The sequence below is a fragment of the Camelina sativa genome, chromosome 19 (genome assembly GCF_030686135.1).
Source record: "Camelina sativa cultivar CO46 ecotype springtype chromosome 19, ASM3068613v1".
Classification (NCBI taxonomy): domain Eukaryota; kingdom Viridiplantae; phylum Streptophyta; class Magnoliopsida; order Brassicales; family Brassicaceae; genus Camelina; species Camelina sativa.
In genome coordinates this window covers 6,290,628-6,307,239 of record NC_141898.1, presented here as the reverse complement: position 1 = coordinate 6,307,239, position 16,612 = coordinate 6,290,628, and the positions used below count along the sequence as shown (strand labels likewise).

At 37.9% G+C, this 16,612-nt stretch overlaps 1 protein-coding gene and 1 pseudogene across 2 annotated transcripts; both read right to left on the bottom strand.

The window, feature by feature from the left end:
* Positions 1 to 6,618: 6,618 nt before the first annotated feature.
* Positions 6,619 to 8,060, bottom strand: LOC104765178 (F-box protein At3g13820 pseudogene; annotated as a pseudogene).
* Positions 8,061 to 10,196: 2,136 nt separating this feature from the next.
* Positions 10,197 to 14,284, bottom strand: LOC104765177 (protein indeterminate-domain 11). 2 transcript variants are annotated; one of them, XM_010488855.3, is made up of 5 exons: positions 14,165 to 14,284; positions 13,431 to 13,722; positions 12,685 to 13,084; positions 11,291 to 12,186; positions 10,197 to 10,388 (listed from the first exon to the last, which is right to left on the bottom strand). In XM_010488855.3, the coding sequence occupies exons 2-5, from the start codon at positions 13,690 to 13,692 to the stop codon at positions 10,360 to 10,362; spliced, it is 1,587 nt and encodes a 528-aa protein (XP_010487157.1). In that variant the 5' UTR covers positions 13,693 to 13,722; positions 14,165 to 14,284; the 3' UTR covers positions 10,197 to 10,359. The 2 variants fall into 2 exon arrangements, with proteins under 2 accessions (XP_010487157.1, XP_010487158.1); XM_010488856.3 differs by lacking the exon at positions 14,165 to 14,284 and adding an exon at positions 13,857 to 13,954.
* Positions 14,285 to 16,612: the final 2,328 nt, after the last annotated feature.

Below are 16,612 nucleotides of genomic sequence, written 5' to 3'. Positions count from 1 at the left end.
GTGAGATTGTCATCGTCGAACGGGGTCGAGAGGTGAAGAGAGGTCGGCGGACAAGGATTGATGAGTGCTGAGGTTGGTTCTTGCGAGATCGGTAGATTGAGGTCGGCGGGACGCTGCACGATGCCCCGGAGTTCGACAAATCCTCATTCCAGGTCGGCGCTTGTCCTACCATTGGGGCGACCTCCGAGGTCAACTCCTAAGATGGGTGTTCATGATGTGCGCTCGCATTCCACGTCCAAGCTGGAGGTAGGCACAAAACTGGAGGTCGGCACCAAATTTGAGGTAGGCGCCAAGCTGGAGGTCGGCACCGGAATTGAGGTAGACACCTAGGTAGAGGTTGGCATCAAGCTTGAGGTAGGCACCAAGCTGTAGGTTGGCGCCAAGCTGGAGGTCGGCACCAAGCTGTAGGTAGGTGCCAAGAGACTCGTGTGAGAGCGTCGAGCGTGAGAGTGTCGAGCAAGAGAGCATCGAGCGTGAGAGTGTCGAGCGTGAGAGCGTCGAGCGTGAGAGCGTCGAGCGTGAAAGCGTCGAGCGTGAGAGCGTCGAGCGTGAGAGCGTCGATTGTGAGGGCGGCGAGCATAAGAATGACAAGCACGAGAGAGTTAGCGTGAGAGTGTCGAGCGTGAGAGCATCGAGCGTGAGAATGGCAAGCGCGAGAGCGACAAGCATGAGGGATGCGAGGAAATGTTCGTTATGCAGCTCGACTTTGTGCTTTACCAAAATAAAGTGGTAGGCGAGACTGACTCGTCGTACCTTTAGGTGAGGTTTTTGTGTCCGGCTTCTCCTGTGGGTGTTTTGGGTTGGCAAGGACTTGCAAGTCTGAGCTTGTCTTATTAGTTCAGGCGCCCTTAAGCTAGTGCGAGATTTTCTCGGCTTTTTGCTTGGTTTCGAGATGTATTTTACGGGGCGAGACGTCTCCTGGCTTATCCTATTACGTGTTTCGAATACCAAGTTTTAAAGGTGGTAGTTGAGATGAGCTCGTCGTACCTTTTAGGTGCGGCTCTGGTGTCCGGCTTACCCTGTGGGTGCCCCGAGGTCGGCAAGAGTGTGCAAGTAAGAACTTGGCTTATTCAAACTTGACCGCCTGCTAGCTGAATGCGAGACTGGGCTCGGCTTTTTTTGTGCGGATTATTTCACCGCTGCATCCATGTGGAACGCGTTTTAAATCGAAAACCTGGCCAGGGTGACGATGTAGTAGCTGGACACTCGTTAAGACGGACTCGTTCGAGAGAGCTTATTTGGCTAAGAGTACTCTTGCGAGAAGTGTTGATGAGCTCGGCAAGTGAGCGTTCTTTTTTTTTTTTTTTTTTTTTTTTTTGCTAGCTAATGATATTATGATGTTTAACTCACCGTTGAACTTCGGTGTTGAGCTGCGAGTTGGTCGTCGATGTCAAGCTGCGAGGCCATTGTTTGGGTTGGGTTTATGGACAGACCATTGCGTAAAACCGAAATTGTGAAGGTTTGGGAAGCTCTTGCGTGAACCCGACTCCTACGTGGGTGGTTTGTCGTTGGATTGATGATCGGCTTGCAGGTAGTAGAGACGAGCTTGGTAGGTCGACAACATAGATAAGTTTGAAAGGTCAATTGTTTGCCAGGTCGCCAAGTATGAATGTTGGGAAGATCAAAGCTAGTGAGGTCGTTTCTCACGATATTGGAGATATCAGAGGGTAGCGTAGTGGTTTGGGCGAGGTCGCCTTTGAGAAGGATCAAGAAATGATGGGTTTGCGCGCAACTGGTAGTGTCGCCGCTATTGAAAGAGACTTGTTGAGAGGTCGGCAGGCTGGGTTTAGTTGCCGCGAGCTTAGCTAGACTTCCCACGAGGTCGTCCGTGCTGGTGTTAGACGAGCTGGAGTGCGGTGTGACCGAGACTTCGCAGATCTGGGTCCTGTTAATCTACGTGAAGGTGACGAGGGCAAGGGAGGCGCTACTGAGGGTGTCGCCTTCACAGGTCGTCGGATCGGAGGCGATGCACATATGGTCGGTAAATCATTAGTTGAGGTCGGCGAATCGCCTATTCTTGATCGGCATATGTCTGGTACTTGGTTGTGTGGCGATGACGAAAATGCAGATCGGCTTGCGATTGGGGTTTCGCGCGATCAGGATTGAGATCGGTCTTTCGAGCATGGAGGGGGATCAATTGGAGAGGGTGAGCGGTTGTGCGTCAGAGTTGGCGAAATCGACACTATGGGTGAGGGGGTCGGCCAATGGAGGTCGGTGGAGCGTTGTACAGTGCCCTAGAGATCGTCCCTGTGTGGGCGGCATATCTCCAATCCATGTCGGCACTTGTCTAACCGTTAGGGTGAATTCCGAGGTCGGCTCATAATTGGAGGTGGCAAGGTTGACTATACAAGTATATTGGGAGATATGAGCGAGAGAGGTCAGAGGTTCGACACCTCTCTATTCTTTTTACTTTATTTTTTTTTATTTTTTTTTATTTTTTTTTAGAAAGGACAAAACCTAGCCGCCGCTCGTCGCTTCTTTGCCGATAGTCAGTCGGCAGGATATTCCGTTGACCGTCGATCGAGATGACCTAATGGTGGTCGGCGGTCTCCCTGGTTCAGCCCGCGACCATAAGAAATAAATCTAAGGTCAGCATAGGGCCACGAGGGCGGAGAGAACTCTACAACGGGGGTTGGCGCGGGCTGCACGCGGATCTTCCTTGGAACAAGATCGAGAGGTTGAGGTTGGCGAGGATGGCCATCATGAGGTCGTCCCCAATCTCGGCTTGGGCGGCGACCGCTCTCGAGGTTGGTCTCGAGGTTCGTTGGGTGGAGATGGCTCATGGGAGCGAGAGGGGAGGTCGGTATAATGAGTGTGATTCTCGCTTGGTTGGGAGCGAGGTAAAGGTCGGCTTTGCGACCATGAGGTGAGATAGGCAAAGGGATGTTGAGCTCGAGAGTGAAGGCCTGAACGCTGGTTTTGGTCATCGTGAGATCGACACCTCTCGTGAGATTGGTACGTTTCGTAAGATCGGTTTCTCTTGCGAGGCTGCCCGTGGTGATGCTTTGTTAATCGGAGGGCGGAGCGACCAAGAATCTGCCGATCTGGATCCGGCTAGCTTTGAGACCGATCGGGAGGATGTGGAGCTGAGCGGTGATGTCGGCTTTGGTTGTCGCGAGCTTGGCGACACCTCTCGTGAGGTCGGCACTTCTCACGGTGATGCTTTCGACGGTATCGATATTGATATTAGGGAATAGTGGAGTTTTGGTTTCAGCATCAAAAGGTTTGACCGACGATCGTGATTTTGACGACATTCTTGAGTTTAGTGAAAAGTGGTGGTTTCATGGATCTTTCTTTGGCTAACGAGAGGCCTACTACATCACCCATGGCTGTTACTGGAGGTAGAATGGGCACTCTGAGCGCTCTCAAAGTCGATGGTGTCTCGGTGCTTGTTCCTCTATTGTTGGAGTCAGTTGATTTGATTAAGGTAAGCTTTTTTATGTTAGAGCGCTCCCCCTCCTTCTAGCGCCAGGTCGGCATGTCGCTGCGAGGTATTCGTGAATTTTAAAAGACTAGCTCAAGCGACATCGGCGAGTTCGTCATGAATTTTTTGGGTTAGTTCTAGGAGGGCTAGGGAGGTATCCTCGAGCCAAACTATTGGAGAGTTCAACCAGGTTATGAGCATGGCGTCGTTCGGCTCTCTGTTTGTCCTGGTTTTTGAGATGTTCGATGATGGTGACCTGCAGTTGCATTTTTGTTAGGATAAGTACGTAGACGATGTCGCCACTCGTTGTCGGCAATAGCTGGAGCTAGGGTTTGACGATGCTCGTCACGTGCGGAAGCAAAAGGTTGAATTGGCAGGTCCGGCGTTTGAGCAATGGTAATGTTGTTTTCTGGTGCCTTCGATCGTTGTTGCATGGTCGGCGCGCCGAGCGCTGGTAGCATGGTGGCAGCAGTTTCTTTTTCACTTGCTTCCTCATCATAAAAGGTAAACTTTCTCTCTCTATTTTTTTATTTTTGTGTCTATGCTTTCTCTCTCTTCTCTCTTTTGCTTGGTCTCCCTCTTAACCCTAAGCCGACGCAGTCCATCATCCTTTGTGTGAGATCGCCCATGGTCGGCCGACATGATCGTGTTAGTTCGATGGGTGATTATAGCGACCTTGAGATAGGTGAGGATGAGGTCGGAATTGTCAGAATCGCAGGTCGGCATTTTGAGCCGAGATCGATCGTGGGCGGCAATCACATGGAATCTCTGAGATCTGCGGTCGCAAGTTCCGACGAGGGTAATCACGAGATCAAAGCCACTTTTCTTGGGTCGACCTCAATCGAGGTAGATGATGAGCTCGACGGTGAGCGTAGGTCAGCGCAAACCACTAGCAGGTTTGACGAGAGCGGTGTCGGAACACGGAACGATGGAGATTTCGATAAGCGGAGGTCGGCGCTGCTCTCTGGTTCTACCAATCGCGAGGTCGACAATTATGGATTGGAGATGGTTAGTCGCTACAATACGGATCGAGGGAGCGATCTGGATTTGCTCGGCAAATCTGGTAGTTTTCGTTGTATTGAGAGAGATCAGAGAGATGCGAATGAGGTCGGCATTTCCTGCATGGTCGGCACTTCCCTCGAGGTCGGCGACGCTGGAGCCGGAGGTCGGCACAATCGGGGACTTGCGTGTTCAACAACTTATGGCGAGGTCACCATTTCTCGCGAGGTCGCTTCTTCTCTCGAGATGAGCAACGCGCGAGCCGAAGGTCGGCACGATCATGGATTTGTAGGTCCGGACATTCCTCGTGAGGTCGCCACTTCTCGCGAGGTTGGTAACGCTGGAAGTCGGCGCGATCAGGGACTTACGGAAATTTCTTGTCTTCGTCCCCATCGTTGCTCCGTTGGCTGTTCGGAAGTGTTGTTGAGATCTTTGCTGGAATTCGTCATGAGTCTTGAATCTTCGTGGTAATGTAGACCGTCGGCTCATTCGTCAAAAAGAAGCGCTCTACTCTGGCCCCACGGTGGGCGCCAATTGTTTGTACTGGGGATTGCACAACACTAAGTAAATAAAGATTTTCGGGGAAAAAGTGAAGCTGGTTCTTTTATTAACGTTAAAAACGTGAGGTCGTCACTAGCACGAGTCAAGATTGAGCTCGTTAGTTCACAGGAGAACTAACAAGCTAATAATGACGAGCTCGGAAGCTGAAAGGAATTATACAAAAGACAATAACGGTTTTACACGCAAAGTATTGCTCTCTGGGTATTCTCTGGGGTCCGGATCTTTTTTCCAATAGATGTCTCGAGCTATTTATAAGCAAATGTAGAGTTACGGCACTCTAGGGTTTTCTATGTGAAATCCCGAGATTGTCCTCCGAAGTTGGCCCATTTCCTTCTATCTCTGGTGAGTCTTTGTTGGGCCGAGTTGGCATATGGGGCAAAGCCCATATCCAAGTGAAACATCATAGTTGGTGTGAAACGGTAGAGGAAGACGTTCTCCAAATCTCTCTGTTGTAAAATCAAAACAGAGTAAAAAACCAATCATCTCTGAAGCTACTACCTCTCCAACCTTTTGTTTTCGTCGAGCAAAAAAATAAGTATTTCCCTTCAAAGATACGTTGCTTTGTAAATCACAGTCGGGATTTACATCAAGAACCCTCCATGAACTAGAATTAAAACCATAGATTTCGTAGTAGAATGAAATATTTTTATAACCAATATCTTTGTAGTCATCATGACCCAAAAACTTCCACAAGATTTTGTGGTCACGGTTGTTGTTGTTGTCGTAACCGAAAGCAAACATGTCTAATTTGTGGAAGCTTTGGGATTTGAATCTTGGTTCGATCCACCTGAATGCCCCCCCCCCCCCCAAATACGGGTTCCACACCATGAGCTTCCTTGTACTTTCCTCTTGGACGACGCATAACAATAAGCCGTCGCAGTGTATGACATTAGATATCTTGTTTTGTTCAAGTAAATCTATTTGCTTTATAGATGGATCAACGAAATCGTCATTGCGGATTCCTTGGAGATCAAGTCTCAGGGAACAAAGGCTATAACCCACTGTCACGAACCCCAAAAACTGCTTACTTGTTGTTGCTTTACCAAAAACAAGATTTTCTGAAAAAACGTTCCAGGATAAAGCGTTCCACGTTTTACAAGTATATCGCACCGCGCTTAAAGATATCAATGGAACTCTAGAGAGGATCTCCCCCACCAAATCCACTGAAAGATCGGACAACGTCGTCGTTCCTTAATTCCGAGTTTCAAACAAAGTTCCTAGTTTCTACGCTTGTCCACGATCTTTTCTTGATCTCTCTATATATACATGCACAATCGTTTAGTTATATGATGTTTCACCGCTTCTAAAACTCTCTCCTTTTCCTACATTAGTTATACTTTCAAATATTTTTCATTAATTGATAAAGATTCTAGAATTCGAGTTAAAAATTAGAAATATAAATATTTTAAAAAAAAAATAATTACAAAATCCTTTCCGATAGCGGAGAGCCGAGAGATTAGAGAAAATGACAAATAGAACCAATTACATGTATCAGAGAACAGAGATTATAACTCATTCATTCACAGATAGCCTTGTTCCAAAAAGGACATGAAATAAAATTGATGTAAAACATAGATAACGACCATAGATTATTACATAGTAAATTAGCCAAAGAGAGAACAAAATATATAATAACTGAATGGAGATAGTCTTATTCAAAAGGACTTGAAATAAAATTGAGCTAAAACATAGATAACGACCATAGATTATTACACAGTACTAAATTAGCCAAAGAGAACAAAATATATAATAACTGAATGAAGATAGTCTTGTTCAAAAGGACATGATATAAAATGAGCTAAAACATAGATAATGCTTTTAAACAAATAAAGCATTGCAAATGGAACTAACCAATAATCTCTTCTTCTTCTGTTTTTTTTTTCTTTACTTTTCCTGTTGCCTGGTTGGTTGGTTGATTTGTAGTTGCACCAAACTTGGAACATAAGATGAGATCGTAAGTGGGTGAGAATCTCCAATACCTGAAGCTCTTCTGATGTTAACATATTTTAGGTAAGCATCATCTCCATCTCCAATGATGTGAGCTTTTTGGTCTTCACTGAACAGTAGATCGAAAAGCACAGCAACTTTCTTCTCCTCCTCAATGAAGAAACACAGAGGCCTAATGTCCTTAGGACGAGTGCGTGGATTGATATCCATTTTCATAAACTTGCTCCACGACACCGCATTTGGATCAATATTATTGGTAACCCAAATCTCTATTTGCTCCACGATACCACTTGAAGCTACGATGTAGCAAAGCGAGCTTTTCTTCTCCAACACAGTATAAAATAATATTCTCGTAAACGTAAGGGTTATGGTAGAAGTAGACGCGGACCAAAGCTCTCTTTCGCAAAATCAAAACAGATCAAAAAAATATGATTGGCCTCTTCGGTATCTCTGTATACATACCCTTGAATAAGAAAATAAGTATTTCCCTTCAAAGACACGGAGTGACGTTTATTAGACCGTACAGTCCAGTTGGGTTCCACATCAAGAGAACTCCATAAATTTGAGTTGAACCGGTAGATTTCGTATCGTAAACCGCCCTTGTAGTTATAATCTCTCAAAATCCTCAAGATTTTGTGGTTACGGTTGTTGTCGTAACCGAGAGCATACATGTCGTATTCCCTGTCGTCATAATAAAACCTAAACCTTCGGGCTTTGCTATAAGAATAAAACCTTTCGGAATTTTTAGGGACTTCGATCCGCACCGTTTGTCCCAAATAGGGGTTCCATACCATAATACTAGAGTTGTCCTCGATAACGCATAACAACAAGCCGTCACAGTGAAGGATGTTCTTTACCCTTACATGGTCAGGAATATGTACCTGCTTTATCTCTGAAACAACAGATCCATCATTGTGGATTTGGAGATTGAAGCTCAAGGAACATACTTTTTCATTGATCAACATTAAACCTAAGAACTGCTTTCCTGCTGCTGCAGCATTGCAAATAATATGACGTTTTGAGAAATCGTTCCATTTTTTGCAAGTAGATCGCACTGCTCTTAATGATGTTATCGGAATCCTAGAGATGATCTCCTCTTTCAAGTCCTCTGGAAGATTAGACATAGACATCGACGTCATTCTTCTAAACTTCAAACAACCAAATAAAATGTGAATGGCCACAAAATTATGGTTTTCATGTTTAAAAAAGGCGCCACAAATATATTGGTTTAGATTTAAAGTGTATTCTCATAAATTACATTAGATTTTTTTATTATTATTCTCAAAAAATACATTAGATATAGCTTTAAACATCTAAGCAAATTGAAGAAGAAAAAATCTAAGCAATTTAAATATATATTTTAAAAAAAAGCTAATTAAGCAAATTGGAAATATGATTTATAGAATACGTAATTTTTTAGATTTGTGTCCTGATTTATTGTTAAAACTACAGTATGATTACAAAAGTGGATCGCTAAACGACCAAAACTGGCTTATATATTTTTGGTCTAAAATAAAGTCAAGTCCCTTAATCATAACATTTTTTTTTTTTTTTTTTGAAATAAAGTGTAAAATTTATTCGAAAAAAAACTTTTTTACATCAAAGTGCATCGGGTGAAGATAAATGTTATGAGCTGAAAAAAATGGTTTAAGTAAAAAATAGTAGTGCTTTGGTGGTGATCTCCTTCATCTTGATGCTAGCCAGACCATCATACGACCACTGTCCTGTGTGGAGAGCAAACGATTCCTGACTTGCCTATCAAGTTGTTTGATGAGCAGATTTGATGGAGTCGAGGATTCACCGTGGCGTCTATTATTCCGTTCTTTCCACAAGAGATGGACTGCAGCTTGGAACACATATCTTAGTAAGAAGAGAGTATCCTTTCCTTGAGATGCATCCGTTAAGAGAGTTAAAATAGTGTCCCAGTCTGTGGAGAAAGCGGTCCGTAGTAGTGTCGAGGCGAGTCCTGACCAGACATCCCTGGAATATATATATATATATATATGTATACGTTTTTTAATAGGATTTCGATGATAAGTGATCACATTATCAAACCCATTAGGAATTTAGGTGGACGTACCCATTATATCCATTTGTTTATAGCTATTAGCTAGAGAGATTTTAAAACTTAACTTTGGAGAGAATAACTAGGACAACCCTATTTTGAAGGGAAAGCAAACTTTCAAAAGGTTTTGCAGGTAACTCTATTGTGAAATTGCATATAGATTAATTCAGTGTGCACATTCCATTTCTCCTTATATTATGATATCACCAACTTCATTACAATGTGATAAAGCTCCAGTTTTTTGGAATGTGTAAGATTGGCTAGTTACAAAGTTTTAGACCTTTTACAAGCATTATTGTATAGCATAAGGTTTTGTAAAAGTTGTCTTTGAGAAGCAAAAAAAAAACAAGTAAATACTAAATACTAAATAGTGATTGTGGGATCACTTCATTAAAATCAGACAAAAAGCAAACGTTACAAATGCCAAAATCATCATGACATTGACAAATTCATGGGTCCTCTATAGTTGACACATATGTAAAATTTTAGATGTAAAAAATGATGGTATATGATCATTCTTTTTTTTTTTGGCAGACGTGGTTATATGAATTGACATTACATCTCTCAAGAATCAAATATACTCATTTATTCTTTCGCAATTCAATTTCTTTTTTCCTTTTGCAAGTTTCTGAAGTAGACAGCTTTTGTAAAGCTATAACAATAACCATCCATTTGTGATCATAGGCTAATTATAAACTCTAAGTCTATATAACAAATCTTGTTGAACTCTTGAATTATAAACCTTCTTTTTATCCTGTTTCCCCATGAATATTTTATGGTCTTATCCTTATCGTTGTATAATATTCTTCTATTTAAACCAAGTTATTAATATTGGTTTATAATTTTATATACATGACAAGTGTATAAATATTATTTAGGTGTAAAACCCCGCAAAATTGTTGAAAAATGTCACATCCGCCACGTCGAAAAACAAGAAGACATCTTCATTTATTTCAATCATTTTCCACACTTTATTGCATGTGAAATTATTATTCTTTTAGCGAGTATTACAGACACACACACACACAAAATTAATATAATCAAATTGTAGCCATGTAAACTATGTATCTGATCAACTGGAGCACAATATAATTAATTTTATTTTTATTCTTTATTTTATTCATTTTGATGAAAATGGATTTTAGAATAATCCCGGGATGTATATTATATAATTAATTAGTTTAAATTTTGAACTACCAATTGATGAAGAACTGCTAACTAAATTAATCATCAATTAAAAGGAAGATTTAGTGTGTAATCAGCAATAGCATATTATAAAGTTAATTATGTCCATGCCTGATAAATAGATTTACATAAATAATATTTATACATGCCATGCCACCAAGCAAAACGTGATGTGTCCCTATCTCTTGTTGGATCCCACTTGTGTGCCTGCATGAGATGAGATCCAATAAGAAAAACGATTAACGAAATAGGTTTTTTAGCAAAAGATGAGTCACCCTTAGATCGAATCCGATGCATATCCTCCTCTTTCCTTTATATATGCTTTTCATGTGCCACATTTCATAGTCAGTTTCTTTTATATTCATTCTTTCTTCTTTTCTCATTTTCATTTTTATCTTTACTTAGATTTCGATTACCTACTCATGAATTTGTAATGATCATAAGTAAAATATTAAAAAGGGACAGTTAAGTCTAAATTTTTTGGCTTTCTTATATTGAAAAAAAATTGTGTTTGACTTGGAGTGGGAGGAAAATTGAAGTCAAGATATTTACTCTTATATTTTCATCAAAACAAAAAGGAACCAAAATAATGAAATTATGAAATCAAGCACTTGACAATATATAGGTTGATACTTTTAAAAAGATAAGATTTTATTTTTTGTTCATGTAATAAAATGAGAAATAATTACTACAAAGATACAATACAACCATGAGCATTCTTAAATAATTTAGTAAATACAAGTGATTAAAATACCTCCGGAGTCCGGACCTATCTACGTACGTACGTGCCAATCTTTCTCCCCGTGAATAATAGAACCAAGAAAATTAATTTTGAGTTGACCAATAATCATGATCGCTTGTTTCTTATAATCCAAGAAAAAGAAAAGGGAGAAAATAAATATGAAATAGACGAAACATAACAATTTAATCAAATGTTTCTGTATAAACTTGCACCATTTTGATCGGCGATAAAATTTATAAAACGAAAGGCAACACAAGAAAAATATTATATATGAAAATACGAAACTACCTATATATTTAAATATATACACATATCAATTTTAGATAGGTTTGTAATAATATCATGAGCAAAAAGAAACTAAACTAACCCTGCCAAGGCTTTGGATGGAGCTGATCAGAAGCAGAGCTATTGATGCAATTTCCAAGACCAGCAAAACTTAGAATCTCGTTATGAGACATCAACGGTCTTATCCCCAAGAAATCTCTCGTCAAACCTTCTCCTCCACCGCTTTTACTCTTCTCTGATCTTGCGGCTGAAGCGGTTGTTGTAGCTTCGTTTGTTCTCAAGAACCCGCCAAACGTATCGTCAAATGCTTCTTCTCCACCGTGATGATCAAACCCGGATGCGCTGTAGTCTTGGAACAAACCTTGATTGTTGTTGTTGGAGTTGATGAATCCAGACGGCGACGTCATCATCGATGCCATTGTCGTCGTGAGGGTGCTATTATGAGTTGACCTCTCCAAGTCCGTGGTTGTTGTCTTTGTAGAACCCATTTGGGCTGCTTTCTGGAGCAATGCGGTGGCTGACATAGCCGGAGAAGCAAGAGAGAACAAACCTCGTCCTGCACCGTTACAAGAATTAGGGTTTGAAGACGTGAGATCGTGTGGCTGATGAGAATGGGGCTGAGGAGCAAGCCAGGGAGGGATATTATGATGGTAATTGATGATATGGTCATTGCTTTGTTGCTCTTTCTTCATGGGAAACGTATGGAGATGGTTGCTGCTACTGTTGACATTACTAGTACTAGCATTGTTGGTGTCGAAATGAAGGCTATTGATGATATTGTGGGAGGATGAAGAAGAAGAAGACAGGTTTATGTTCGGTTGAGTTTGATGATGATGCGAATGAGGATGAGAAGAAGATTGACAAATCAAAAGAGGATTTGGTTGGCTGTTCTGGTTTTGTGTAGGCAGTACTACTTCTCTTGCAGTCTCTTCAGCCAATGCTTCACAAAATGCTCTATGAGTTATGAAACTATCCCTCCTGTTAATTTACCACCAGAAAAAGAAAAAAAAAAAGACTTCATGAAATGATCAATCAATATGGTTAAAATAAAAGTCTATGTTTATTCACATGGAGAGAAGCTATAAAAGTCATGTGGTCCATCTAAAGCATGTAGCAATCACGTATGTATTATAAGATGAATGATTAATGCAAGGAAAAAAAATAAACTCATAATAATTTTATTTTGTGAGGGGGAAAAAGAAATGAAGAAAAGTACCCTGAACTAGTTCCATATTATAAATGAAGATTCTTTTGAGCTACCATTTTTGTCCTTTTTCAAATTAAATGAAATTACTCATAGCACAACAGATAAAACTGTGTACCATGTGTCCCTCCAGTTCTTACAACACCACATCGTAGATATATCTCATATTATTCATTATGATCATTAATATCGATTTATAATTCCTACTACTATTTTCTTTAAAAAAATTGATTAATAAAACAGAAAGAAACGAAAAAGGAGTTTATATTTACCTAGAAAAGAGAGTGCCACAGTCACATCTGTATTCCTTGGTGCCACAAGTCTTAGAATGAGCCTTGCAATCTGATTGAACAGCATACTTCTTAGAGCATTTGTCACATTTCCACTTCTTTTCCCCATGTTTTCTGCAGAAATGCTTCTTGATTCCGGTTAAGTCACCGAGAGCTCTAGATGGGTCATGGTGGACACAAGTTGCTTCTGGACAGACATAGACTTTCTTCCTTATGATTTCTTTGTTGGATCTTTGTTTCAGCTTCCATGGCAGATTGTGACCTCTTCTGTGAAGCTGTAAATTCTGGTCTCTTTGGAAACCTTTGTTGCAGATCTCACACACGAATCTGTTTGTTGCCATTAGTGTTTTTGGTGATAAAGCTATCACTTCTGATTCTGGGTCTGAAAATTTTAAAAAAACATTGACCCATTATATATTGTCAGAAAACTTCAATAATCACTAATAAACATATTTAAAATCTATCATCTTGGTTTTCACTCAAACAGTAATTATAATAAGGAAAACTAGTATAGTAGTTTGGTTTTGGATTTATTTTTCTTAGATTATAATAGAGATGATAAAGAGAACAAAAAGGGTAAAAAGAATATTCTTTTTGGAAGAAGACACATAAATTTCCTAGACGATGACTGTATCAAATAATTGGAATAATGAATCAGTCCAAAACAAAACCACGAAAAGAAAAAATTGTATTGTTCTTTTTTTTTTTCTTTTTTTTTACAGACGAACCTGGATTCCCTGGTTGGTTTCTCCTCTTCTTTTGAGGCTGTGATAAATCTGGAATACAGAACTGTTGTTGTTGTTGTTGCTGCTGATGATGAGGGAAGTAATTAGAGCCACTTGCTTCAGTTATGTTTCCCGAAGAGACACTTGCTTGATCACCACCAGAAGCTGATGTTAGATTCGACATATTCTCGTCTTGTTGATGCTGTACTTGTTCTTGTTGTGGTTGATGATGATGCTGATGAAGTAACATGTCTTTGTTCATCATCACCAAACGAAACAAAAAAGAAACAAAAACCTTAAGAGAAAAAGAAAGAAGAAAGCAAATAAGTTAGAAATCGACAAAACTTTGTTCAGATCTATCTATATATACAGACATATACTGATAAATACGATAAAAGGGACAAAAGAGAAGATTAAACAGAAACATACAAGAAATGAGACTCTCTATAGCTATATATACTGTATATCTATAATCTCCTAACTTCTTTGATTGTGTGTGTATATATATATTAACTGCCTTCTTTGGCTTCAACCCAAGAGACAATATATCTATCCACTTTTTTCTGGTTCATGTTTGAAACTCACACGAAATATATATATATATATATATATATATATATCTCAAAGAAAACTAAATAAAGGGTAACAAACAAATTACTACACAGAACATATGAACCAAGAAGTTGAGAAATTAAAATTAAAAAGAAAAGAGAAAGATGGATGCAAATCCAATATACCTAGAAGTAGAGAGAGAGAGAGAGAGAGAGAGAGATTGTGGACAAGAGAAACTCTATAGTATTATCTATTTATCTTCCTCTCTCTTTCTGTGTATTTGAAACCGAGTAATTCAAAAAAATAAAATAATAAATAGGGGAAATTAAAAAAGAAAATGAACCCTACCGCTAAGAAAAAAATGGCGTTTTCTGCACTTTTTTTTTTCGTAGCAATATGTCCTTTCTTTATCATTACCTGCAAAACAAATTTCCGTATTTTTTTTGAAATATTTATTATTGAATATTTTTATATCTCTTGGCCAAAAGATATATATAACTTTCTCAACAAGAGCTCTGTCGAAAGCTTGCAGAAAGAGAGGTATTTGCATTTTTATAATTTTTTTTTCTTTTACATTTCTCGAGAAGCAGTAGACATATGCACTTGAATATATTAAGTCCATTATTTTGCTTTGGAATTATAAATTTCACTATCTTCTTGAATCAGAAATTACTATAGTTTATGTATCGCACATAAAAAAGTTTGTGACAAAAATACTTATTTATGGTCCACTATAGTAATTGCCGACCAAAATGAGTGAACTATATTATATGAGTGAGTGTTTGTTTATAACTTAGTAATTTATTTTTTTGAATTGAGTTTAATTATTTTTACAGCTTTACACTGTCATTTACAGAACTAAGCTATGATTGAGTCATTGATTATATTTGAGGTTTTGGGCAAGAAAGGTAACCTTTCTCTTGCATCTTTTTTTTCCTTTTCGATTTGATGCTTTTCATGTTAAAATAAAAAATGAGAGAGTTTACATCAAATGGATTGATGAAAAGAATTTAAAAGGATTAATCATGTGTCAGTGCCGCATGCCCTAACCTACTTTATGACCCAAACATACAAAATTCTAGAAGATTATACACACATAATGGTAAATGGTTATTAATGACCTATACATTATACATAGCAGCAACATATATATATATATATATATATTATCTAATTGTATAATACAAAAGTTGAAAGAAAATTATACCGGAAAAGGAATGATAGAGAAGTGGAAAAAATTTCAACGTTCCAAAGGGCCGCCGAGCCAATAAAGACCATGAAATATATACAAATAATAATAACTAGGTAACATCCCGCACATAGTGCAGGATAAATCAATTTAAAAAAAATTAATATAAATAAAATTATTATTCTAAAACTAATATTTGTTTGTGTCAAACATAATATGTAACTAAAGTTTTTTATTTATTTATTCAAAACTGCGTTTTTTGTGTAAAAATATGTTTCACTCGTGAAATCTTTAAATATGTAAGAGAAAATATTGATAAAATATTACTATTTATTGCAGCATGTATTTTGTGTGTTTTAAAAATCAAATTCATATCTCTTGTGTTTTATTTTGTAATCATAACAATTTTGCATGTTTCTTATGTAACCATAACAACATATACTAAATTACTCGGTAGTTTAATTAATTAATTTTATTACAACAATCAGATTCTAAACTAAATTTTCTGAATATAATCTAATTTCTTGATATAATATTTGTGATTAGACTATTTAAATCTTTTGAGTTAGTCGATTTGTTAATATTTTCTATAAATAATAGATTATTACCAAAAATACCATTATGAAAAAATTAATGAAATTTGAAAATCAACGTATTCGTGTAAGAATACATTTCATCGTAGATTTTATGTGAACGTGGTAAAGAAAATATTTATAAAATGTTACAATTTATGGAAATATATATTTTTTTGTTCTTTAAAAGTCAAATTTTTATATTTATGGTTAATCGAGTAACTATACCAATTTTTCATAATCTAATAATCACTCATTTTAAATATATTATGATTTTTTTTGGGTACTAAATTTATCTATAATGATAAGGGTTATTGTCTCATTCCTTTTTAGTAGCAGATAGATTAATGTACAATTAAAACGCATATTCCTATTCGGTTATCAATATTTCCATTTTTAATGAATAATCACACTAAATGTTGAGATTAATTAGTTTACATACTTAGATATATATAAATAATCACACATCATGATATCCCTAATTTTTTGTCATTTTTAGATTTATTTATGAATATATATAAATCTATATTTATTGGGAATTAAGTTTCATTTAATGAGTTGGAGATAATCCAGGGGTAATATATATATATATATATATATATATATTTATAATCAATTATAATAACTATTGAAAGCTTGTTATTTAAATTATTATGATAATAATATTAACATAAAAAATAACATTTTTTACATGATTTTGTTAATAAGTTATATGTTTAATAAGTTATATGTTCTTTATTTTTATTAACTTTATATTTTTTATAACCTTGTTAGAATATTTTACTTATATTGATTTTAAGAAATTAATATTTTATATTGATTTCTTAAAAATAATATAGCTTTGACTTGTATGTTTGTAAGTAAATTTTAGT